This window comes from Polistes dominula, unplaced genomic scaffold, assembly GCF_049000335.1.
Source record: "Polistes dominula isolate Pdom_NZ unplaced genomic scaffold, Pdom_raw_medaka contig_21, whole genome shotgun sequence".
Taxonomy (NCBI): Eukaryota; Metazoa; Arthropoda; class Insecta; order Hymenoptera; family Vespidae; genus Polistes; species Polistes dominula.
In genome coordinates, this window is record NW_028301061.1 from 1,379,189 (window position 1) to 1,403,755 (window position 24,567).

Below are 24,567 nucleotides of genomic sequence, written 5' to 3' on the forward strand. Positions count from 1 at the left end.
ATATTTTCTATTCTATAAACAAATTTATATTGTTAATGTTACAATAATCGTATGCATAAAAATTGATCAAATTTTCTTAAAGTAATTCAATGCATTTGAATCGCGCGGTTATATTTTACGCTGTTACCGACCGAGTCCAAAAATATCGATTGAGAAATAAAATTATTTGTAATTCTCCACGCTTCCTGTAAAGGGCGTTTTATAGAATTTTCCAATCCTCCATGTTGTATTTTACTTAATCGTTTACCCGAAGTAGGTGAGTGTTCAAGTTATTTTTTATATTTTAAAACATTAAAACATTAATTGCAAACATATTGTTTTATCCATTAAACTATACAACACTGTTCAAATAATATTATTAATATTTTACATAAATTGCATATAAAATATCTTCAAATTAAACTTTAATATTGTTGTTATTAATAAGGAAAGGTACTTCTGTGATTTATGATTTCTTATCAAAAGAAACGTATTTTGTGTTTTTAATTTTACTTTAACCCTTTACTTGCATTTATTTTATCAAAACTATAAATAAGAAAACCTAAAGTATTTCTATTTCTATTAAATTTATCTTTCATTTATTCAAACACTTTGATTGTTCAACTCGTTGGTTGCAACATAACCTCACTTAAATCTTCTTTCATTCTGAGAAATTCTATCATAGTATGTAACATTTGTTAGAATTATTATTTTCAATGGGATATATTTGTATTTTATTAATTAAAACAATTTTTATATTTTATAGCACGTGTTTCAAGATACTAAAATAAAAGATGGGAGACTCAGACGATGAATATGACAGAAAAAGGCGTGATAAGTTCAGAGGTGAAAGAACTGAATCATATTCTCGTGAAGGGCGTAGGGATGACCGAAGAAGAGATGATTGGGTTGATAGGTATTAAAAAAATGATCTTCTTATTAAAATATAAAATGCTTAACACATTTTAACCATTTGAATCAAAAGCATTATTCTAAGATTTCTTGTTGTATAAAGTTCAACATTATTGAAATGCAATACACAATTTATTCTCAATTCCTCCTAGGGCTCGAATGGTTAATAAATATTAAACAAAACAAAAAGAAACTAGAAAAAAAAGTTCCTATTTTTGTTGTTCATATAACATAACATGGATATCGCATTAATCATTTTCAGGAAAAATAATTTCAAGTTGAAGGTAATAAATAAGATAGAATTTGAGTCTTAGCGATATCAAACAATATAATTACTCCTTTATATTTTATAATTACCGATGCAGAAGTCCTTTATTCCTTATTTGCATATTCCTGTTCCTAATGTTGCTACCTTTCGTTTTAATCTAAGGTGAGAACTTTCTAAATCAAATGAAATCATATAATTTATGTAACACTGCATTAATTACTTCCTTTGATAACATTGAATACAATTTTGTTGAATGCATTGATAAACATTGTATTAAATGAATTTTAAAATGTTGATTATTATAGGGAATGGTCAAGTCGTCCTAGACAAAGACCTGATTACCGTGAATACCGTGGTGGTGGTGGTGGAGGTGGTGGTGGTAGTGGAGGTGGTGGACGTGATCGATACAGTCCACCACGTTCTCAAGATATGACACCACCTATAAAAAGAATGCGAGCTGATTGGGATGATAGACCGAGATATGCTCACGATTATTATGGAGGTGGTGGAAGTGCTAGCGGCGGTGGAAGTGCATGGGGTCCAGATCATTATGCACCTGCTCACCATGGTAACCATCACTATGGGAACCATAGTAACACTGGCGGGTTCGTTTATTTTTCTTAGCATAAACATATTTACATTACATTGAATGTATAATAATTAATGTGATATTTCCATTGAAATAATTATAATTATAATTATAATAGTAATAATAATGCGAAAACGAAGTCGTTTAACTCCTAGACTTTTAGCTAAATTAAGGTAAAATCATAAAGATTAGTGAAAATGAATGAATGTTCAATGTTTTTTTTTTGTTGTTGTTGTTGTTGTAGTCGTGAAGTGGCTGGAAATTTCAGCAATTCAAATGTTGAAACTCAACCACATATGATGTCATTCAAATCATTTCTTGGAACACAAGAAGACACTATTACTGACGAAGAGGCTATTAAACGCTATAATGAGTACAAACTGGAATTCCGAAGGCAGCAGCTCAATGAATTCTTTGTAGCGCACAAAGATGAAGAATGGTACGTTGATATTTATTATTCTACAATATATTACATTATTCGTTATTACAAAAAAAAAAATAGAAAAAATATCATTTGTATTATAAAGATTATTGATTTCTTAGTTAGTAAAATTGAATTATCATAATAAAAGGTCTGTATTAAAATGTGATTGTATATGCGTGATAGAAAAAAATATATAATAATGATCAAATTCAGCCAAAAGTAAGGCTGTAACATATATATTACAAAATAGAATATATCATTATGATTAAAAAAAAAAAAAAAAAGATAATTGTATATACAGGAATTTAAGTAGGATTTTGATTTGACTATTTAAATCATTTTATTTATTAGAAAAATTTGAAACGATATTATATATAAGGTGTCTGATATGATTGTTCCAGTCAAACACGGTCTCAACATATTATATGTGTGTATAATAATTACAAAAACAAAAAGCCATGCAATACGTTGATACCATTTAATTGAAACAATCTCAGATATCTTGTATATATATATATATATATCTAAAGAAATAATATCAAATGGACAGAATAAAAAAAAGAAAAAAGGAAGGTATCTTTGTAAAGGAGTTACTTTTTAGAATGATAATGTATAATTTGCAGATGTAACGTGATAGATAATTTTCAAACAATATTACCAACTTTGTCTATCCCTACAGCATACACAGCCGCCATCCGCCTTATACCTTGGGCACAGGTCATCTCGCCCGTTTATTTTATTCGTACGAACATTTTTATCCATTTCGCGTAACGCGCATCGAAGAAGAATCTCGAGGTGTTGTTGTTGTTGTTATTATGATGATTAGGTAGTTGGATAAAATAAATATTTGATGTGAGCTGGGCGCGCAAAGCCCTACAAAATATTGCTCACAATAGGCCGCGTTCTAAACCCGCTTTTATTCATTTATTACAATTATACAATCTATGCTCTTCTTCTCTATCATATGAAAAATAGCCACTGTGTCAACGAGAATACTGAATGCAAGTAAAAATATGACACTACAGGTGAGGCTTTATTCTGTAACTGAAAACCAAACCAAACCAAACCAATCAAAAAAAAAAAAAAACAAACCAAAATTATTCTTTGTAATGCAAAAAATCATATTTGTTGTATTTATAAACTCTCATTCCAATATGTCATACATTTTAGTTTTTATTCAAATGATAATGAATTATTTTAGATTCCAAGACTGGAAACGAATAATAGAAAAAATGGTTTGAACTATTTTTACATTAATACTTTGACAAAATTATCTAATTTCTTTCTTTTTTTATTTATTTTTTCTTTTTTTTTTCTTTTATTTTCATATGTTTGACATCTTTCGAGTTATTTTGTTTATTCTTTATTATCAAATTTTTCAATTGGAAACAATGTTTCTGATTTGAAACAATGTTAATGATATATAAATGCTATTTTATTTTGGGCATACTCTACGTAAATTTACATATATATATATATATATTATTTTGATCAAATTAACTCATATTATATTATTATTATTTATCAACATGATAGTAATATATAATCAAATTATTAAAGCTATCGTGTATGTCTGTTAGAAGATATTCAATGAATCTAAGTTGTTAGAGACAACTTGTTGAAAAAAAAAAAACATATCTACATGTTAATACTAAAATACCTTGAAACTTCAACAATAATATTATAAACAATGAAAATCTATATATCAAAATATATAAATAAAAATAATGATATATTCGATATAAGATAATATATTAAAATGATAATTTCATTTGTTTATTCGATAGGTTCAAAATAAAATATCATCCGGAAGAATCATTGAAGAGAAAAGAGGAACAACTTGCAGCCCTTAAGGTATTAATAAATATACCAATGTAACAATTTTACATACACAAATTGTTTAATTATTTTTTCATTTAATATACAAATAATTGTCTTTTTTTTTTTTTTTTAGAAACGTGTTGAAGTATTTATAGATATGCTTGAAAATGGAGAAGTAGATAATGTTTCCGTAGATGCTGAACAATCAGATCCACTGTTACGACTTTTAGATGCAGTTGTAATTAAATTGGAAGGTGGTACGGAAGAAGATTTACAAATTTTAGATGTCAAACCATCGAACATCATGATTCCTAAGGATACTGGAATGAAAGATAAAATTGATACTAAAATTAAATCTACAAGCGAACAACAACAAAAGCAACAATCTGAAAAAGGTATTAATTATTATTTTTTATTTATGAAATTAATATCAAATGATTTTATGAATTTTCTTTTTTTACATTGTAACATTGTTTTTATTTTTAGTGAAAATGTTAAAAACGAGGAGTCGGTGGCAGAGGAAAAATCGAGTAATAAAAATGGAGAGAATGTTGACATGGAAGTTAAAGATGCTGAAGACAATGACAATGCTGTTAACGAACCAGAAAAGATGGACGAAGTTTCGGATGAGACTAAAATTAAAGAAGAAAATTCTAAATCTGAAGAAACGAGTATGTTCATTATTATTATATAACTAGAGGTGCCCCTGTAACTCACAATCAGTCCGGTACACACGTCTTTAAGTCAACGAATTACCTTATACCTATACCTTATATATTATAAATTAAGATATAAACTATCCTATCTTTCAAGTTGAATGAAACTGCACACAGTGTGTAAAATTTGATTAAAATCGGTTCAGTAGTTTAGGAGTCCATTGCAGACAAACAACGTGACACGTAATTTATATATATATAGACATTTTTATTACAGATGATAAATTAGAAGAGACTACTAATACAAGAAAAAGAAAACGAACCAATAGCAACAGTAGTAGCAGTAGCAGTAGTAGCAGTAGTTCATCTGAAAGTGGGACCAATAAACTGAATACTCTTAAAGCTGATAAAACATGTAAATATTATTTATAATTATTTAATTAAATTTTAATATTAATATCATATATTATCATTTATATAATAAATAATTATTATATTCAGCTGCAAATGAAAAGATGGAAGAAACTAATGACAATGATAACGACAATGAGAATGAAAATGACAATAATGAAGATATAGCTGTAAAAGAAGAAAAGGAAGAAACAAAATTGGACCAAGTAGATTCAACGGAAGTTAAAAAGCCTACGATTGAACCGGAAACGGTTATTGATCTAGCAAGTGAAGATAAAGAAAAGGAACCAAGAGCTCTTCATAAAACGAGTAGCATATTTTTAAGAAACTTAGCACCGACTATTACAAAAGCTGAAGTTGAAGCGGTAAATTATTATTTTTAATTACAAATCAATTTTAATGAAATACAAATTACAAAATTGTAATTGTGATATTTTAGATGTGTAAACGTTTTCCTGGTTTTCTACGAGTTGCAATAGCTGATCCACAACCAGAGAGAAGATGGTTTCGACGTGGTTGGGTTTCATTTGAAAGACAAGTTAATATTAAAGAAATTTGTTGGAGTTTGAACAATATACGAGTTAGTATAAAATATTATTTATCTTCTTATATCATTTATTACATTAATTAATTAATTATTTATTTATTTATTTTTCAATAGTTGAGAGATTGTGAATTAGGTGCAATTGTCAACAGAGATTTGTCACGTCGTATTCGTACTGTTAATGGATTAACATCCCATAAACAAATAGTCCGACACGATATTAAACTTAGCGCTAAAATTGTTCATAATTTAGACAATCGAGTTGGATTGTGGAAAGATGATAAGAAAGAAGACAATTCTAACAAACAAAATGACGATAATAAAGAAAATACTACGACAACAACAACCACCACCACGTCACAGAGTGAAGTTGAACAAGCTGTAAGTTAATTCTATTTTCTTTTAACCTAAAACTAAATAAAGTTCAACTATGGTTTTTGTTTTTTTTTTTTAGGCTTTTGGATTGTCATCGAAAAATCCAGTATTGAAAAATATAACAGATTATTTGATAGAAGAAGCATCTGCAGAAGAAGAAGAATTGTTAGGCATGTCAGGTGATCAAGAAGAAGGTCAATTGGGAGGAGACGGTGATGGTCCAATAGAAAGAGATCCATCTTTGATTAAAGTAATCTTGAAACTATTTTAAAAATGAATTATTATTCAATTTGATTGGGTTGATTTGATGAAGTTATTAATTTGTTTATTTTTTAGGTATTGGATAGATTAATATTGTATTTACGTGTAGTACATTCAGTTGATTACTACAATCATTGTGAATATCCAAATGAAGATGAAATGCCTAACAGGTGTGGAATAATGCACGTTAGGGGTTCTCCACCTACTGCTAAAATTACTAGTACGGAATTACAAGAATATTGTCGCAATTTTGAAAGTAAAATGTCTGCTTTTCTACAACCTGCTGCTTCCCTGTCAACAGAAGAATTTGATAAGCTCGGTGCTAAAAATGCTGATGCGTATCCTTTTTTTTTGTTTTTTTAAATGAAAACTATGTATATGTGTGTGTGTTGTGTGTGTCTAACATTGCACACGACTCTCGTAATGAATTAATTAATAATATTTAACTATATCAATAATTTTCTTAATTAAACAATGTACAGTGAGGTAGAAAAGTTTGTTCAAGCTAACACGCAAGAATTGGCAAAAGACAAATGGTTGTGTCCTTTAAGTGGGAAGAAATTTAAAGGTCCTGATTTTATTCGCAAACACATATTCAACAAACATGCAGAGAAAGTTAACGAGGTTATGACTGAGGCTGAATATTTTAATAATTATTTGAAAGATCCTAAACGACCACAACTTCCGGAACATCCTGGTAATAAAGCAACACCTAGAGAAGGACCACGTGAAGGATTTAACCCATATGGTTGTAGCACGTAAGTATTATAATGTAACCTTCATTCTATTAACACTATAATTTATTAACAAATTGTTTAATTATTCATCTTCAGATTTGGAAGTTATGGTGCTGGTTATGGAGGAGGAAGAGGAGGTTATGGATCCAGTTATGGTGGTGGATTTGGCGGAGGATTTGGTGCACCTCGTCCTGGTCGTGGTGGTTTTAACAGAGGACGGTAAGATAATTTATTTTATCTTAGATAATTTTCTTTTCACTTTCAATATCTTTGCATGATTACTATTTGGTTTCAATTTTCGTGTTACTAATTTCAAACATAACCTTTAAAACATATTTATAACATAACTTATTTATCAAATGTATTATTTTGTTGTGTTAACACATCTTAATACATGAATACACAAAAACACTATTTAAACACATTTTATTATACACATAAAATATGTGTCATATAAATTCAAGATAATCATTTAGATTAAAGTTATCTTAGATTAGATTTGGTTTTTTTGTTTTTTTTTCATTTTTTTTTTTTTTTTTTTTTAAACAAAGACAAAACAATGTTTACAGGGATTATGATGAGGAAGAAACCGTATCGACGTCAAGACCTATTATTAATTATAGTGACTTGGAACTGATGAGCAATATCTTTTGAATGTTTTTTATTCCATTATTTTAATTTTTCTGTTTTTTTTTTTTTTTTCAAATAGAAAAAACAAAATATCTAGTTATCCGAGCCAATAGATTACTTTTGTTTTAACATTATGTAATATTATATTTAATATAATTTATGTTATATATATTAGAGGAGGACCGGAAAGTAATGTTACTACGCAAGTCATATTTTATATTTCAATCAAAAAACCGGTTTGATTTTTATCAGTATTACATATTTACATAATTGATAACGATATATAATTATTTTATTATTGATTAATAATAAGAATTTATTTTAAAACTTTATTTGTTTGAATTTGAGGTTAGAAAGTGACATTACTTTCCAGTCTACCTAATATATATATTTTATAAATTTATTATAATATTAAATATAATATATTTATAAAAAAAAAAAACAAACAAACAAACACAAATTCATTCACTACTATCACCTCCTATCTGTTCTGTACACGTGTTACTAAATCTGACATATATATATATAAATGTGTGCTAATAATTGTGACAGGTGTTACATATCAAAATAAATTCCAAAATTCGTATTTTCAATCTCTCAATTGAACTACACTGTCATAATATTGACACATAATTTATACATGTATTTCATTTAATTTAAATATAACCAAAAAAAATTTACAAGCATCGAGATCCAAACGTATACCCAAAAAAACAAAAAAACAAAATGGAACATCTACATACTTGTATATTAGTATAGTATTTTCTTGTTTGTATGATTTAAATTCATTGAATATAAATCAATGAAAGGATCAATCGATGCTGTAATTTACAAATTGTGTGTAAACAAGTTAATAAAAAACCTTCTTTGTGTTTTTTTTTCTAATTGTTTGTGACTTTTTTTTTTGTATCTTTTTTATTTTAAAAACCCATTTCTAGTTATTTTTCTAGTAACTAAATAAATACCTCTGTGTGTGTGTGTGTGTAAATAATTGATGTATAAATATATGAACCTTTTTTCTGTTTTTTTCTAATTGTTTGTGACTTCTTTTTTATCTTTTTTATTTTAAAACCCATTTCTAGTTATTTTTCTAGTAACTAGAAAAAATACCTCTATATGTGTATATATATATATATATATATCATTGATGTATAAATATATGATGAACTAATGATAATCACTATTACAGTGGCGGTGGTGGAGATTTCCGACCTGTCATACATTATCGTGACCTTGACGCACCACGTGAACCAGACGAGTTTTTATAAAAATATTTTTAAACTTTTTTTTTTCTCTCATCAATGGGAACTACGACCAACATCCTAAAAGAAAACAACAACAACAAAAAAGAAACGTCGTGCATATTCTCTCTCTCTCTCTCTCTCACACACACAAATATTATTATCAACAGGAAGTAGCATAATAATAATTAAATTAATAAACAGAAAGAAAAGAAAAAAAATAGACAAACTACTAAAAAAGAAGAAAAAAAATAATAAAAATAATTAAATAAATAATAATGACGATAAAAAGCTTCTATTGAAATAGATAATCTAATCACACGATAATTAATTTTTTTTTTCAAATGTTTGTCACATTTTTTTGACAAATATTTAGATTAATAATTAATTATATAATATATATAATATATTATATATATAATATATATAATATATTATATATATAATATAATATATAATATATTATATATATTCGTATTAAATATATAAAAGTGAAATTATTATTATAATTATTATTATTATTATTATTATATAAATATATATATATATGTATCTTTAAAAAATTATAATTATTAAAAAAACAAAATTGGGTATATGAAATTGTTATTTTAATTTTTCTTTTTTTTGGGGGGGGAGGGCTAATAAATACAAATACAAAATGGCGACCAATTGTGTGTATGTAATAATATGACAAATATGATTTAAGTAATAACTACTGTAAAAAAATAAAAAAAAAATATATATATAAAATAATAATAAAAAAAAAAAAAGAAAATTTAATTTAAAAATAAACTCAAAAATATTATTATAATAATAATATAATAATTGTTTATTTTATAATAATATTCATTATCCGTTCATAAAATTTGCTGTACTATTTTTATACGAGACGTTTTCTTTTTTTTTTTTTACATATATATATTTACATTACATACGTATCCCAGTATTTTTGTTTTATATCAAATACTGTATAGGAGTCACATGAGTCTTTTTGTTGTTTTTTTTATTGCAAATACTTTTTATTTGTTTATAAATATTATATAATATGATCTTTACAGTGCCTTTCGTCACTATTGTCACCACAATCGTCAATTCCATTGCATTTTGCACCCTTTGCAATGCATCGACTATTTCTAAAAAAATAAAAAATAAAATAAACAAATATAATTATATAAATATATATATAAAATTGTATAAAATAATTTATTAAACAAATACAACAACACTTGTCCCTCAATTTATTAGAAATTAAAAATTAAATCAGCGTTTATTTCAAATCACATTTCTCCCATTCTCAATTTTATTTTTAATTTTGATTGTTTCATTTTTTTTTTCTTTTTTTTTTTTTTTACTGTATAAATCAAGAGACACTGTGATGTATTATTTAATAAATGAAAAAATTTCAAAGTATTATTTACTGGCACGTGAATTCGTGCTTATTGCATCGACCCTCGCATCCATGTGGTTCGTCCGATCCATCGGTGCAATCAACCAAACCATCACAAAATCGTGCCCTTAATATACATTGACCATTACTGCACGTAAATTCGCTTTCCAATGGGCAAGCTAAGATATAAATATTTTATTATTATTATTATTATTATCATCATCAAATAATTTATTTAAAAAAAAAAAGAAACAATTATAATAAATGAATAATATGCAATTATAATTATTTAAATATTAGATTGACCAGAAAGTAATGTCGCTTTTTAACCTCAAAATTTAAACAAAAATAAATTTTTATTATTAATCAATAATTAAATTAATTAATCACGTTATAAACAATGGGTATACAAAATTTTGAAAATATCGTAACGAATAAAAATCATCACAATCATTGTTTTGATTAAAATATTAGAAATAATTTGACATACGTAGTAATAGACATTACTTTTCAGTCCCCCCTTAATACTTTGATGTAAAAATTATTGTTAAAATAATAATATAATCATGCAAAAATCAATATTGTATTAAATATTACAGGAAAAGTGTAAACAAATTACATGCAAAACTTATTTTTGGTTTGTTTTTTTTATTTTTATTTTTTTTTTTATTAGTGCATTCAAAATACCGATATGTACTCACACCGACCAAGATTATGACCTACGAAGAAGAAAACAAATCAAAGATAGATGGTGAAAAATATATATATTTATAAAATATTGAAACAAAAAGAAAACAAGAAAAATAGTAGGAACATACAGTAAATACAGAAATGTATTATATATATATATATATAGATTTCAAAATGGAGAACTAAATTACTGTAAAGAAAAAAGTAATAAGAACTACACAAGCTTTTATTCTTTTACGTGTGATCGTACTACAATATATTTATAATAATGAATTAATTTGAAAATTGGATGATCAATAAAAATAATTGTTTATTATATTATTAACCTGTTAATATCGGGCGGGACGTATAAATACGTCAAAAACGTATTTTACGTATCTTATATAATAAATAAATAAATATATAAAGAATAAAGATGGCTGCGTAATTAAACACGAAATTCTCCGGTTAACAATTTAATTAATAATTGTCATCATCGTATTTTCAAATATATTTTTGTATAAAAAAAAAAAGAAAAAAAAACAAATAATCCACAAATATTTGTGCCGTTATATAAATTAATTATAAATAATAATAATAATATTTAATAATTATTTAAACAAACTAATGATATTACTTACCTAATGTGCAATTAATTTCATCGCTAGCATCCCAACAATCTATTCTACCATCACACCTCCTTTCCAATGGAAGGCATGAAGTATCATTGCCACATTGAAAATGCGTCATCGAATCGCAAACTAAAAATATTAATAAAAATATTAATTATTATATTACATATAAAAAACCAATTACTTAATAAATAAATATTGTAATATATTAGGATGATTACTATTAACGTAGTAATGTCGTTACTACGTATGCCAAATTATTTCTAATATTTTAAATCAAAAAAAAAAAACCGATTGATGATTTGTATCGTTACGATATTCCAAATTTTGCATACCATATATAAAAAAAAAGAAAGATTGTTTATAACTTGATTAATTGATTTAATTATTGTTTGAAAAATTTATTGTGTGGTTAAAAAGCGACATTATTTTACTTTATTACAAAAAAAAAAATTGGAAACACAGAAGCCTCGCAAAGCACCAATGTAAAACTAGGCAAGCCGATAAATACAAATTTGTAGATCATAAAAGAAAACTAGGTTAATACGGTCAAACACGAGGATATGTTTAAAAAAAAAAAAAAAGAAAAAAACGAATCAATCCTTTGAATTTTATTTTATATATACTGACCACAATTATATTCGTCCGAATGATCGTAACAATTCATATGACCGTCGCAACGTTTTTCCATGGGAATACAAAGTGTATTCAAACATGTCCACTCGTCGTCCAAACAATAATGTTCTATCTCAACGCATCTGCAATAAAAAAAAAAAATAATAATACAAAAATATATGAATGAGAACAAAAATGTAAATATAAAATGTTGAAATAGAGTAAAAAATATGTTTTTAAGGTTTTTAGATACAAATGTTAGGTTATTAGTAACTAATAGTAATAACTATTAACTTATTATACTTAAGTAACTAATACTATACTATATTAACTTATTAGTTACTATAATAACTATTAGTAATAACTATTAACTATTAGATTATTAGGTTACTCTAATAACCTAACTTTTTTTGTTAAACTATCTAAATAGATTGAAAATTAAATTATATCAATAATTCAATATATTTCCTACAAAGTACCAAAGTACAAGTTTAAACAAATATTAGTTTAATTCACGTTAAACATATTTTTATCTCTGACTGTATTTTTTTTTTTGAAAAAATAGTTTACATGCATTGTTCTAATTCTTCTTAGAAAGAATCCCAGAATAGAAGATTGGATATAAGTAAATTCTAAAAACAAAATAATGTGTGTACCTAAAAGCATCGACGTCAAGACGATGACATCTTTGCTTGTTGATAAGACACAGACCAGCACATCCTGTTGGATCATCAGGATCCAAACCGATTCTACAAATAGGTACTTCTTCATCGACCAAACCAACGCAGACCTCTCCACTTAAGCAGTCATCGCAATATCTCGTGGAATTAGTATTCGCATGATCAACGTTGGTTGCTTCCGTTTCCGTTTTCGTGATCACTGAGGATGAAGTATCATCATCATCATCATCGGTTAACGATAAATCTACGTTTAAAAATACATCATCGGTCATTTGAACGGTACTCGAAGTTGTTCTCACAGTCGACGAATCAATTTCATTCGATTCGTTAGAGAAAAATTGATTAAACGTTTCATCGGACGTGACATTTTGCGACGATGAATTTCCACCGTTCGTCGATGATTTCAAATACAATTGAATAATCTGCAATTTTTGCGGTTCTGAAAATATAAGTTGAACGATATTATAAAGACAACAAAACATCTCTTTTCATTGACTGTACTTTTAACTTGATCGTAAAAGATTGAGATGGTAAAAAGAAGGAAACGAATAAGAGGGAGAGGTAGTTAAAGGAAATGGTTCTGTTGACCCAGCGGTTAAATTCATCTACTAGAACCAATTGGTAAGCTTCGTTGAATCAAAGTGTAGATTTAACATTTTTTTTATCCTACCTCCCCTCCTCGAAATTATAAAATATGTCGTCAATAATCAACGAAATAAAATCAAACAACTAACCGAAAACGATATAAAGTGCAGCAGCACCAACACCAAGTAGTATCAATATTAAAACCAATAAGAATATCAAAGATCTGTTACAACCAGATCCTTCTAATGGTCTTGCAAGATGTAACGTCCATCCACGATGACTTTTGTGAAGTCTTGCTGGATCTGGTGGTGGTTCACCACGTACACTTCTTCGTAAGTTGACTCGATTTTGTGATGTAGGAGTTTGCATTCGTACTGGGAGGGAATAAGCCCTCTGAAAATAAACAAAAACAATAGGAATAGTATAATAAATACAATAAATGAATATAAATGAATAAATGAATTGAATGATGATGATGATGATGATAATAATATAAGTACACTATTAAAATAAATAAATAAATAAATAAAATTATATATAGAAAAATTCTAGAAATGTATAAAACGTTTTGGTACCCCAATAAAATACAAATCTACACATTGCACCTTGAGCTCGGCCATTGATACTGCATTCTCTCTCCCCTAACTACAAAATCATTAATACACAATATATGTGTTATATTTGATTGTTATTATTTGTCAACAAAATGATCTTTATTGATTATAAAGATCAATGTAATATTTAAAAACGTTGATTATCACTTTGAACAACATAGTGTTTTAAAACTGTTGGAAGAACGCGAGCCGATGGTTGGAGATTGCCGTCGATGAGCCGACGCAGCTTTTCACAACCGCCAGACACACCAGCAGCCCACACTTCTCTGTCTGGCTATAGATAGATATTTTCCACTTCCGCTCCACTCCGTTTAGTTTAGTTTAGTTTCCCTTTCGTTTCTTTTGCAAAAGAAGAGTGCAAAGAAGAGTAGGAGCCAGATTCTAAAGCGGCCACATCTTCTTCGGTCAAGAATCGACCGGACGACTGTCGCGTCTTACGTTTTTACAGACTGAAACCGTGCAAGAACACGGCATTGACTTTATAGGATATTACTAATACATATCTACCTACATCTTATGTGTGTATATATATATTTATTAGTTTTATTTTTAACTCTTCACTTGTTTATCCATTCTCATTTTTCCAATCCCCAATTTCCATACTGTACAATTTTGTTGGATTTCATATTCTTACAAATAGGTGTGGTTTTATTTTACAGGTGTCCTTAATTCCTACAGAAAATAGGTTTTAGAGTTATATTGTAATTAAATGAACAAATAATTTACTTATTCAACACTCGACACACAAACCTTTTCAGAATATATCTCTCTCTCCTATTGTATACCCTTTATTAGTAAAAGGCCTTGACACGAGGACTATGCACGTGTGCAAAACTGATGTAACACTATGAACCACACACACTTTTGTGTGTTTGATGGCTAATGCACACTAAATGCAACCCCTTGTTGTAACACGTGACGATGATAGAAGAATGAAAGCCACGAGACCCTTAAAATCTCTTCGTTATTCATACTTAATGCATCTTCAATAAACGTTGAGTTGAATGAAGAAGGGATGAGTAGTGGGAAATATAATCTTGATTAAATATAACACAAATAAATTCTAAAAATACCTAACGTCAGAGTAAAACTGTTTCATTAATAAATTCAAAGGGAGATAAATTGAATGGGAAGAATTTTATCCGAGATTATTTTTATACTCATCTAATCATAATTTGTTATCGATAATAACAAGTATAACAAAGATTCGATTCATAAAACACAAAGTCAGTCTTTGTTAGGATGAATAGGAAAAGAGTACAGAGGATTTCATTCAATACTGCAATTAATCCTTCGGTTCATTAATCCAGTGAGACACTTTAAGAAATAATAAATATAGGAGGAGATTTAAAATTCATTGAGAAATAAAATAAATAAGTTACTACTATTTTTATTGAATGAGATTTCTTCCTCTCCACACCACATTTAATCATTCTTTATTCAATTCTAACCTAAAATGCAAATTATAAACCCAATTCTGCATTCATTCATCTAGAAATATGTGAGAGAGGGAGTGTTAAAATAAAAAGCAATATTTATAACCTATAAATAAATTTAAAAGTTAAAGGTTTATTTCATTTTCCCCTAGGAAATCAGATTTATTCCTTCCTATTCAATTCTAACTTAAGATTGCAAATTATAAACCCAAAACTCTACTTACTCTGCATTCATTCATCTTAAAATCAAATGAAAGGAAGGAGTTGAAGAAGTAAAAATAAATTTATTTATAACCTCAAAATAAATTTTAAGAAAAGGTTTTATTTACTAATTTTTCTAAGATCAGATTTATTCAAATCATAACCCAACTCTGTATTCAATTCATCTTACAATTAAATGAAAGAAGGGTTGAAATAAAATTGAATTTATCTATAACCTCAAAATGAATCTTAGAAAAATTTTAATTTATTTTACCTAAGATGGTTTTTATTGCTAGATTGGAGGAAATTTTATTTTTTAATTTATTTATCCGGGACAGCGCGAACGCAGTCCCGACTACCAAAAATTATACGCCCGAGATATCCACATTAGGGATATTCGCAAGGGTCAGCCTAACCGAAGTGCAATGGAAAAGCCTCGCCCTGGAGGAACCGCCTTCATGATCACGGTAACCTCTGCGCCAGGTAAGTATGCTTTCCTCAGTCACAAGTTCCTACTTATAGTTTTACTGCATACGTTTTACTAGCGAGAATAGCACATCTACTATGCACCACACTGCGGTAAACTGTCGAACTAAGTTCTATACTTTAACAGAAGTGGTGCATTGGAACTATTCCATATGTTCAAAAGAGGCTTCCTTTTAATTACTATGTCATCAGCTGTCTTTCTTATTATTAGTATTTTTTTTTTCTTTTTTTTTTTTTTACAGTTAAATTGACTTCATTTGAAAACTAACTTTTAACAACACGGATCAATAATTATTTCTAAAAATACGAATTGTATATCTGGTGTCTCGTTTTAAATATTACGATTCGTGATTTTAATTGATATTTTTGAAAAGCAAAATATTTCTAATTAATTTTAATAGACATCGAGGTGAGAATGTATAATAATTACTGCAGGTGTTTCATACAAGGCACTGTTGTCATGATACGGAAGTCATAACAACATTTTTTAATGGGACGAGAATATCAATATGAATTCAACGAGAATAACTATGATGCAAACTGTTCAGTAATATTATTATGATTGAAGTAACTTTGTTTATAAAATTAAATCAAATTTAAAATGAGACACCTAATAATAATTGTGTTTTTTACCTGAAAAGCAGTTGGTTCTTTGAGATCGGTGTAAAATACAGGAGCTTCCTTGGCATACCAATGATCTTGGGTGTAAATCGAATTTATTCTCATACTTGGTTGACTACTTTTCGATATAATGAGTGCCTTGTCTTCGTTGGTCTCAACCACGTGGGCGAGTTTAGTCTCAACGTCGTTTCTATCGTACTGCAGGTACTCGAGTGTTCTTGATGGTAAGTGTTCCTGCTGCTGCTGTTCATGATGATGACGATGATGATGTTGCTGTTGCTGTTGCTGTTGAACCTTCTCGGAGATTGAAAATATCGTAATGGAAGAAGAATTTTGTCCTACAGACTCTTCGGATTCTTCTGTAGTCTTGCTCAACGTATGACAAAGCGGAAGAAACTTGTCATTACGTTTTGAAAGAATTGTTTCCGTTTGTAAACACGAATTAGATAATTCTCTACTTAAATGATCATTTATCATTTCATGATTTTCAGAATTAACAAAGTTTTCATTATTTTTACAATGTTTGCAATCCTTTCTTCTACGTTTTTCACTTGGTCTGATATAATCCTCTTCTTGTAGCCTTGATAAAGCACAATTTGTATTATCTGAATTATCAGAACAATTTGTATGATCAAACGAACGTTCTTTCCTTTCTTTACTACTTTTCCATCTCTTTTCCCAAATGGAATAACTCGTGGAAGGATTATTTGACGATGAAAGTCCTCGACGAAATGGCAACGTTAAATTTCGTTGAAAATAAATCGACTGTGATGAATTCGATTGAATTCCTTCAATCGTATCGTTAAGAAAGTTCGAAGTACGAAATGAACGTGCATTCTGTTCTATTCTAGAATAAGTTGAGTCCTCTTCCGAGAATCCGGAAGAAGAAATTCGACAAAATTCTTCACGACTTGGACCAATGTCCTCGTAAACGTGAACATCAGGATGTATTCCGGAATCCGTGTTAATGAGAGAACCATTGTTTCCGTTATTACGATATTGTTCTCCTTCAAATCCTTGATTCTCCATCTGAAACACGAATAATAATCAATCAATCAATCAATCGATTAGATGTCTTTGATTAATCACAACTATTTGAAATCAAATTCATTTTCTATACACAGTGTTTTAATTGAAACAAGTATCAATCGATTTATATATAACTGAACGAGTTTGAAAACATCCCGAATGATTTATTCATTAAATAATATTTTATGAAAGACATTCGATCAGAGTAAAAGAGACTGTTAGAAATTGTCTCAATATATTTCACAAGGGTAAAAGGCTTGTTGATTTCCGAGATAATTAATGATTTAGCGAGTATACGAGTCGTCGGGTTTGCCAATTATTGTGTCCCCGATAAACGATTAGTTTTTCTTCTCTCTTTGCTAACTCCCATTCGAAATACCAATGTTCACGTTAATCGAATGTGTGTGTGGGTATTGAAAAAGTCTGACTGTCCCACGATGATCTTTATCGTCGTTAAATGGATTAATATTGCATCAGGATGCATATCTCTGCAATTTTCAATCAATCCAATTAGAATGAAATTCATTAGTTTCATCTTTCAAATGATATTCCGATCAAAAGTTAAATTAATGACAATGGTAATGCATTTTTAGTTTACATTATACAAAAGATAAAGATAAATAGTTGAAACAGGATGATGAAGTAGTAGAAACGAGCCTGTTACTAATTTATAAGCGCGATTACTGCAATTATCGCGACTTGACTCTTCGATTGATCCCAACCAAGGCATCTGACGTCATCTGTCCCCATAGATCATTTACAATCTTAGTCCTCAACCATGGACTAAAATATACTTCCTAACGAAAACAACATTTTCTGACAATTGTCCTAATATTTGTATGCACATGATGATAAACATTTGTTAAACAAAAACAAAAAATTACCACAAACATGTTCATTCATTTCAATTATAAATTGATCAAGACAATTTCTAAATTCAATTAATTGAATATATTCACAAGATATAAGGAACCTAACAGCATTCTTACAAAGGTATTTTTGGATGACGCATTGCACATTGGTAATAGTATTGCGTACTCAACTAGCATTTCAATGTGGTTAACCAAGAACTTGTATACTGCATACTATCACAAAGTATTAACTATGTGTTTTAGTCATTGAATAAACCCTCCGTATTCTCCTTTTTTTTTTTTTCTTAACATCTCCTGTGTTACTGCAACGGATTGCAATTAACGTTTGAATAAAAAGTAAGAAAAATGTTAGAGATGTTTTAACTAAACTAATACCGAAGGTATAGAAAAGGAATTCGATTCCTCAACGGAAGATACCAAACGGAATGTGAGAAGTCTTAGCCGTAGGCGCCAATAAGTTAACTGAACCGACTAATAGCTAATTTGTCCTCATACTTCTATGGTTGCCTTCTCTCCTTACGCTTAAAATAAACTATACCTAAAATGTTCGTTCGTCATTCGTCTGCAATGAACGCACGTGTCTTATAAAAAATAAAATAAAATAAAATAACAAAATATGAGTTTATTATAAATCAAATACAAATCTTCAATCATTATTTCAATAAAAGTTAATCACAATGTAAAAGAAAGAAGAAATTAGTAACCGTATATAATTAGATTTAATGATTAATCTCAATCAAGGATTAACTCTGTCAATCTAAAACATTCTAAGGATAGTAATTAATTGATACGATAATCTTGTTATAAGTATATTAACGCATAGTGTCATAAATAGGACTGTAATAATATCCATCAGATTGATTGAATAAAAAAAAAAGAAACAAGAAGTATCGTTTGAAATATAACAACAATAGTTTATTATTTAACAATAGGAATTCGTCTCGGTCCAACGTTTTCTATAATTGGTCAGTTAGTGATTAAAGAACTATTTCGTGTATGCCAGTTTTCAGTACGAAACAGAACGATGTTAGATTCGATGCATAGACTCAGTCACACGTGCGTTAAGTGTACTTTACGTACTTATATATATATGTATACGTATATTGATGAATATACATAGAACCCTTGCTTTGCAAAGGCACATTGAACACACGATAAAGTCTAGAGGCTAACCCTATCCGATCGTTCCTCCCCTTGCACATTACTTTCCAGTACGTATGAGCAAACCCGGTTGTTATTCCGCAGCACGTGTCCCACCATATGCCGTTGCATCATCGTTCCGTAAAAAGAAAGTTTTACAGGTACTTGACATAACTAAAATGCAATCCATCGATACGAAAAAAGAAAAAAGATGTTAAATAAAAAAATGAACGTAAACTATAAGAATTCTATCTAAGTTTCTTACGTTTCCCTAATAGTGCACCATTTTTCTACATAATAAATTTAGTAAAGAAAAATTAATATTGTTTAAACAAAAAATATATATATATTGAGAATGACAAGTATCAATGTTAGTTATAAAGAATTTTTTGGATATTTGAAAAAGAAAAAAAAGAAAAAAAAATGTGGAGATGCCGGGGATCGAACCCGGGGCCTTTCACATGCAAAGCGAACGCTCTACCACTGAGCTACATCCCCTGACGATAGAACTTCTAATTATTTCAGATTTATATAACCGAACAATTCTTCCTATACTTTTTTAAAAATAATTATTACAAAATTGACAAAATTAACAATCTGATTAACAATAAATAATCGATGCAACATGAAAAAATACAACGTAGACAATTTATTGTATTTATAAAACAATATATCTGACTATACCTGATTAAAGCAATACCTAAAATATATAGATACATTATTATTTTTGATGAATATATATATATATATATCAAAAAAATGATGAGCCCTAACCAGGGTTGAGACAACAAAGGATTACTTACGAACAAAAGAAGATAAAGCTTGAAAATTTGTTCCGATTCAACATTCGCCTTATTATAACGCTAATAAGTGCAGTATATTGCGTCGATTATCTACTAAGTATAGGGTCCACAACCGAAGGGCTATCGCCATCAACCATTGAACGATGACTACACGTCACTGGCATGCACACAACCGTAAGTCATTCGGTCGGTTATAATAACCGAGCGTTCTTCTACGGATATCTTTCAAATAACCCTTCTCTCTTATATCTCTTTTATTATTCTCTTATATGAATATACCTACAAAATAAAGTAAATAAATCATTAAATTTCGTATAACATTCTTTTTTACAGAATGCGGTACAACCCTTTTTCAAATGGGAAGATAAAATAAAGAAAAAAAAAAAAAAACAAGAAAGAAGAAGAAGAAGAAGATAAAAACTGTTTGTCCTCGTGAGTAAGTTCACGGTTGAAACATTGATAATGGGTGTATATATATATATATTTCTTTTTTTTTCTGTGTTCCTACATCATACAAAATTTTTATTATACTTTTTTAAAGGATGGGCACTTACACAAGTTTACATTCGAGTAATAACAGGATCATTGTAAAGTCGTTCCCAACCAGTCGAACATATTATCTTAAATAGCATCTTACTTTCTTCTCCTAACGTTGTTCCTATACCATTACTCATAAATATACTTTCACAGTTGTTTATCTTTTATTATATTCAACTTCATTTATTGAAAGAAAAATGTTAGAAAAATAATGATAGATTTTTCTATGAAAGAAAGATATTAAAAGCAATGTTTTAAATACACGTTCAATGTGAAACCCATCATCAACAATTTCTATTCGATTAAACTTACGATTGATAATATTAAAATGTATTGTATAAATTTAAATTAATGTATGTCCAATATAACAATTATATTATATATATATATATATTATATTATTAACTGACATTATAGAAACTCGAAAGTTCATTGCCGCAAATACCAAATCCTGCCATTCAATGGCAGTTTTCTTTGTTTCTTGAAAGAAAGTTTTTTTACGTAGTGGGGTGATCAGACCTACGCCCAATTCCCGAACAGGAGGGGGGGCCAACAATTATAATTAAACAAAAATTGAATATTCGATATAATACTAAACTAAATTGAAGTGATGGTATCGTTGTTTGGTTTCATAGAATTGCTCCTCCATACACAAAAGGGTTAATTATTTCTTTTATTTAATATGTCCGACACACACACACATACAAAAAGAAAAAGATATGGTAATTCTATTGAAATGTATCTCGGGATGTAGTCCATTATCAAAAAAAAAAAAAGAATAAAAGGGAAGAAGAAGAAGAAGAAGAAGAAGAATAAAGAAAGTTTGGACAAACGTAGAAGAAAAATTCTTATGGTAATAACCAATATGTTTGACGAGAGAGTTATACCATGCGACGTTCCAGTCGCGGTTGACGAAACACAAAAGAACTAACAAACGACTGGCCCAGCTGACATTGTGAGAAGAGAGAGAGAGAGAGAGAGAGAGAAAAAAAGTGAATGAAACAGGGAAAGAGAAAGAAAGAGAAAAGCTCGAGTTGCGTTCTGCTCGGACGCACTTTGAAACCGGAGGGTTACTCCCGCTTTTATTTTACACCTGGCAGCAATGCGTCTACCTTTATTCTGTCCGCGACACCCACGCGATCCTATAAATGAAAATATGATCATAAAAAAAGAATTTTCATTTATTGTTTTACAAATTGTCAACATATTAATGTGATCATTTGATGCAAATATAAAAATCAAACTGTACAAATCGTACAATACGTGATTATTTAAATGAAAATAATACATGTTCATTATTAATCAAATCAATGTTATGAGATTTGTCGATAATTACATTTACATACTTTTGTGTTCATCTTTTTATACAGTAAGATTGTTAATGTTCAATGTTTGTTGTTGGATTTTACTTGATTTTCTCTTTCTATTTTTCTATTTCAAGTTAATGGTTTGATCGAGTTAAATGGTTTCTCATGATCCAATGAGTTACCTAATTTGATTAAAGTCTTGGATCAAGGATAACGCGATTTCGCTGCAATGGAAAAAAAAAATAAAAACATTTTACAATAAATCTATTATTTGTTACATATTTAAATAATGAATGATGTTCAAATGGTTAATATTATTTGTTAGCAAAAGGAAGTTTATTCCATTGTCGATTATATGTTGTACGAAAAAAAGAAAAAAATACAACACACACACAATCATAAAACATTATTATCTTACGGATGTACGCTGACGAATTAATGGGAAAACAGCGAGAAGGAAACAATCTTCTAGGAATATATAAACGTATAAAAGTATTCGTTGATAATAAAGTATGTAAGAATGCAAAAAAATATATATATATAAGAAAAATACTAGTTTATGTAAAGAAAAAAAAAATAAGCGGAAATGTGAGAGAAAGAGAAAAAGATAGACAGTTTGAACTAAAGTCGCGGAACGAGCTGAGTATTATCGATAGAATGAAATAAAACGGGTCATATACTTATGAGAGTGTTTGTTTCTATATACTCTATGACAACTAAAGAACTATACTATAATATGTCGATAAATATTTGTATCATACTATCATACACCTTGGAAAGAAATAAAAAAAAAAAATACTAATGCAGATTAAAAGCTTTGATCTAAAGCGTCAATTACGCTCATAAAGATTTAATCGTTAAAAAACATACAAATTATATCATCATAAATATATATATATATAACAATTATTAATTTTTTTATAACATATATATCACATATTATATTATTTAAATAAGATAATTAAAAATGACGTATTTTCATTTTCAAATTGTAATTTAATTAATAATATATAAAATTATGTTTTTATAAACGTTTGCTATACAGCAAATCATTGTTATTTAAATAATATAAATAATAAATATTATTTAATATTGAACAATAATAAATACTATAATTCTTTTAACAATATTATAAAAAAAAAATATTCAAATTTAACGAACCTTTATATTAATTTTTACAAAACTCTCATCTTGTTCGAATCGAATTTTGATACCATCTTCTTGTTGCACCAAAGAAAATCATGACGTTATTAGAATTCAATGTTTCTTCTTGGTAAGTTTGTAAAAAAATCCAATGATTGTTCACGTTGAATATCTTCATAATATAATTTCATTAGTATTCACACGAAATACATGAGATTTCGTAAGCGCGCCCTTTTTTCGTACCGCGACACATGTCCTTGTCTGTCTGTCTCTCTCTCTCTCTCTCTCTGTCTTTCTTTCTTTCACTCTTTATCTCTTTCTCACGCGCAACTCGACCGACGACACACGTCTATTATACAACATAACTTACTTACTTACTTACTTTAAGTTTACTCACGCACTCACGCCGCGTTACTGCGAGCTGCGCGAACGATTACGATGTCTGACGACGACTTCACCGAAGTCCTATCCGTCTCGTAACAGAACACAGCAACCAATCAAATACGTTCAATCCAATGACGAAAACAGCGTGGGAGATCCAATTTCTATGCAACTGACCAATCAACGTGTCTAGCGCAACGCGCTAATTTTAAATACACTCGCGTTCTTCTATTTGCTTTTCTTTTTTTGAATACTTAATGATCTTTCCAAATATACGTTCAAACAACGACAATGTATTGTTTTGACAATTGTTTTAACTAATTTCTGCTTGTGCAACATCGTATCTGAAATAAATAATATTATTTATTGTATTTTGAAAGATATTTAATTCATTGTTTTTTTTTTTTTTTTTTAATCAATTAACAAGAGAACTTCATTGTTTTATTTAAATAGTAAATCGTGTACATTAATTATTGGAATATATTCCGCAATTATACAATATGTCTATATATATATATATATATATATATATGGAATGAAAAGGATAGTGATATATATATATATATATAGATATATATAGC

The 24,567-nt window shown here is 28.4% G+C and overlaps 2 protein-coding genes and 2 non-coding genes across 6 annotated transcripts; 1 reads left to right on the forward strand and 3 right to left on the reverse strand.

The window, feature by feature from the left end:
- Nucleotides 1–209: 209 nt before the first annotated feature.
- Ars2 (arsenic resistance protein 2) lies at nucleotides 210–9,069 on the forward strand. The gene is made up of 16 exons (XM_089175943.1): nucleotides 210–256; nucleotides 746–895; nucleotides 1,465–1,764; nucleotides 1,993–2,187; nucleotides 3,960–4,026; nucleotides 4,127–4,387; nucleotides 4,478–4,664; nucleotides 4,927–5,064; nucleotides 5,151–5,425; nucleotides 5,500–5,640; nucleotides 5,722–5,985; nucleotides 6,059–6,229; nucleotides 6,316–6,578; nucleotides 6,723–6,998; nucleotides 7,074–7,196; nucleotides 8,797–9,069. Exons 2-16 carry the CDS (start codon nucleotides 774–776, stop codon nucleotides 8,873–8,875), a joined length of 2,862 nt encoding a protein of 953 aa, XP_089032069.1. The 5' UTR covers nucleotides 210–256; nucleotides 746–773; the 3' UTR covers nucleotides 8,876–9,069.
- A 764-nt stretch (nucleotides 9,070–9,833) lies between these two features.
- LOC107069289 (uncharacterized) lies at nucleotides 9,834–24,303 on the reverse strand. 3 transcript variants are annotated; one of them, XM_089175945.1, is made up of 9 exons: nucleotides 23,988–24,300; nucleotides 16,787–17,803; nucleotides 13,566–13,809; nucleotides 12,808–13,270; nucleotides 12,167–12,294; nucleotides 11,546–11,665; nucleotides 10,937–10,954; nucleotides 10,267–10,414; nucleotides 9,834–9,981 (listed from the first exon to the last, which is right to left on the reverse strand). In XM_089175945.1, exons 2-9 carry the CDS (start codon nucleotides 17,801–17,803, stop codon nucleotides 9,885–9,887), a joined length of 2,235 nt encoding a protein of 744 aa, XP_089032071.1. In that variant the 5' UTR covers nucleotides 23,988–24,300; the 3' UTR covers nucleotides 9,834–9,884. The 3 variants fall into 3 exon arrangements, with proteins under 3 accessions (XP_089032071.1, XP_089032070.1, XP_089032072.1); XM_089175944.1 differs by having other exon boundaries at nucleotides 23,624–24,298; XM_089175946.1 differs by lacking the exon at nucleotides 10,937–10,954 and having other exon boundaries at nucleotides 23,624–24,303.
- Nucleotides 15,997–16,158, reverse strand: LOC149031387 (U1 spliceosomal RNA). The gene has a single exon (XR_016177835.1). It is a non-coding gene; the product is annotated as a U1 spliceosomal RNA (small nuclear RNA).
- On the reverse strand, nucleotides 20,242–20,313 carry TRNAA-UGC (transfer RNA alanine (anticodon UGC)). The gene has a single exon. It is a non-coding gene; the product is annotated as a tRNA-Ala (tRNA).
- Nucleotides 24,304–24,567: the final 264 nt, after the last annotated feature.

Excerpts from the sequence above, each read along its gene's own strand:
- Ars2 (XM_089175943.1), top strand. The coding sequence starts at position 774 with ATGGGAGACTCAGACGATGAATATGACAGAAAAAGGCGTGATAAGTTC. Across the intron at positions 896-1,464 it reads AGAGATGATTGGGTTGATAG|GGAATGGTCAAGTCGTCCTA; the intron begins GTATTAAAAAAA and ends TGATTATTATAG. Across the intron at positions 5,986-6,058 it reads AGAGTGAAGTTGAACAAGCT|GCTTTTGGATTGTCATCGAA; the intron begins GTAAGTTAATTC and ends TTTTTTTTTTAG.
- LOC107069289 (XM_089175945.1), bottom strand. The coding sequence starts at position 17,803 with ATGGAGAATCAAGGATTTGAAGGAGAACAATATCGTAATAACGGAAAC. Across the intron at positions 13,271-13,565 it reads TGCACTTTATATCGTTTTCG|AACCGCAAAAATTGCAGATT; the intron begins GTTAGTTGTTTG and ends TTATATTTTCAG. Across the intron at positions 12,295-12,807 it reads CTTGACGTCGATGCTTTTAG|ATGCGTTGAGATAGAACATT; the intron begins GTACACACATTA and ends TTTTTATTGCAG.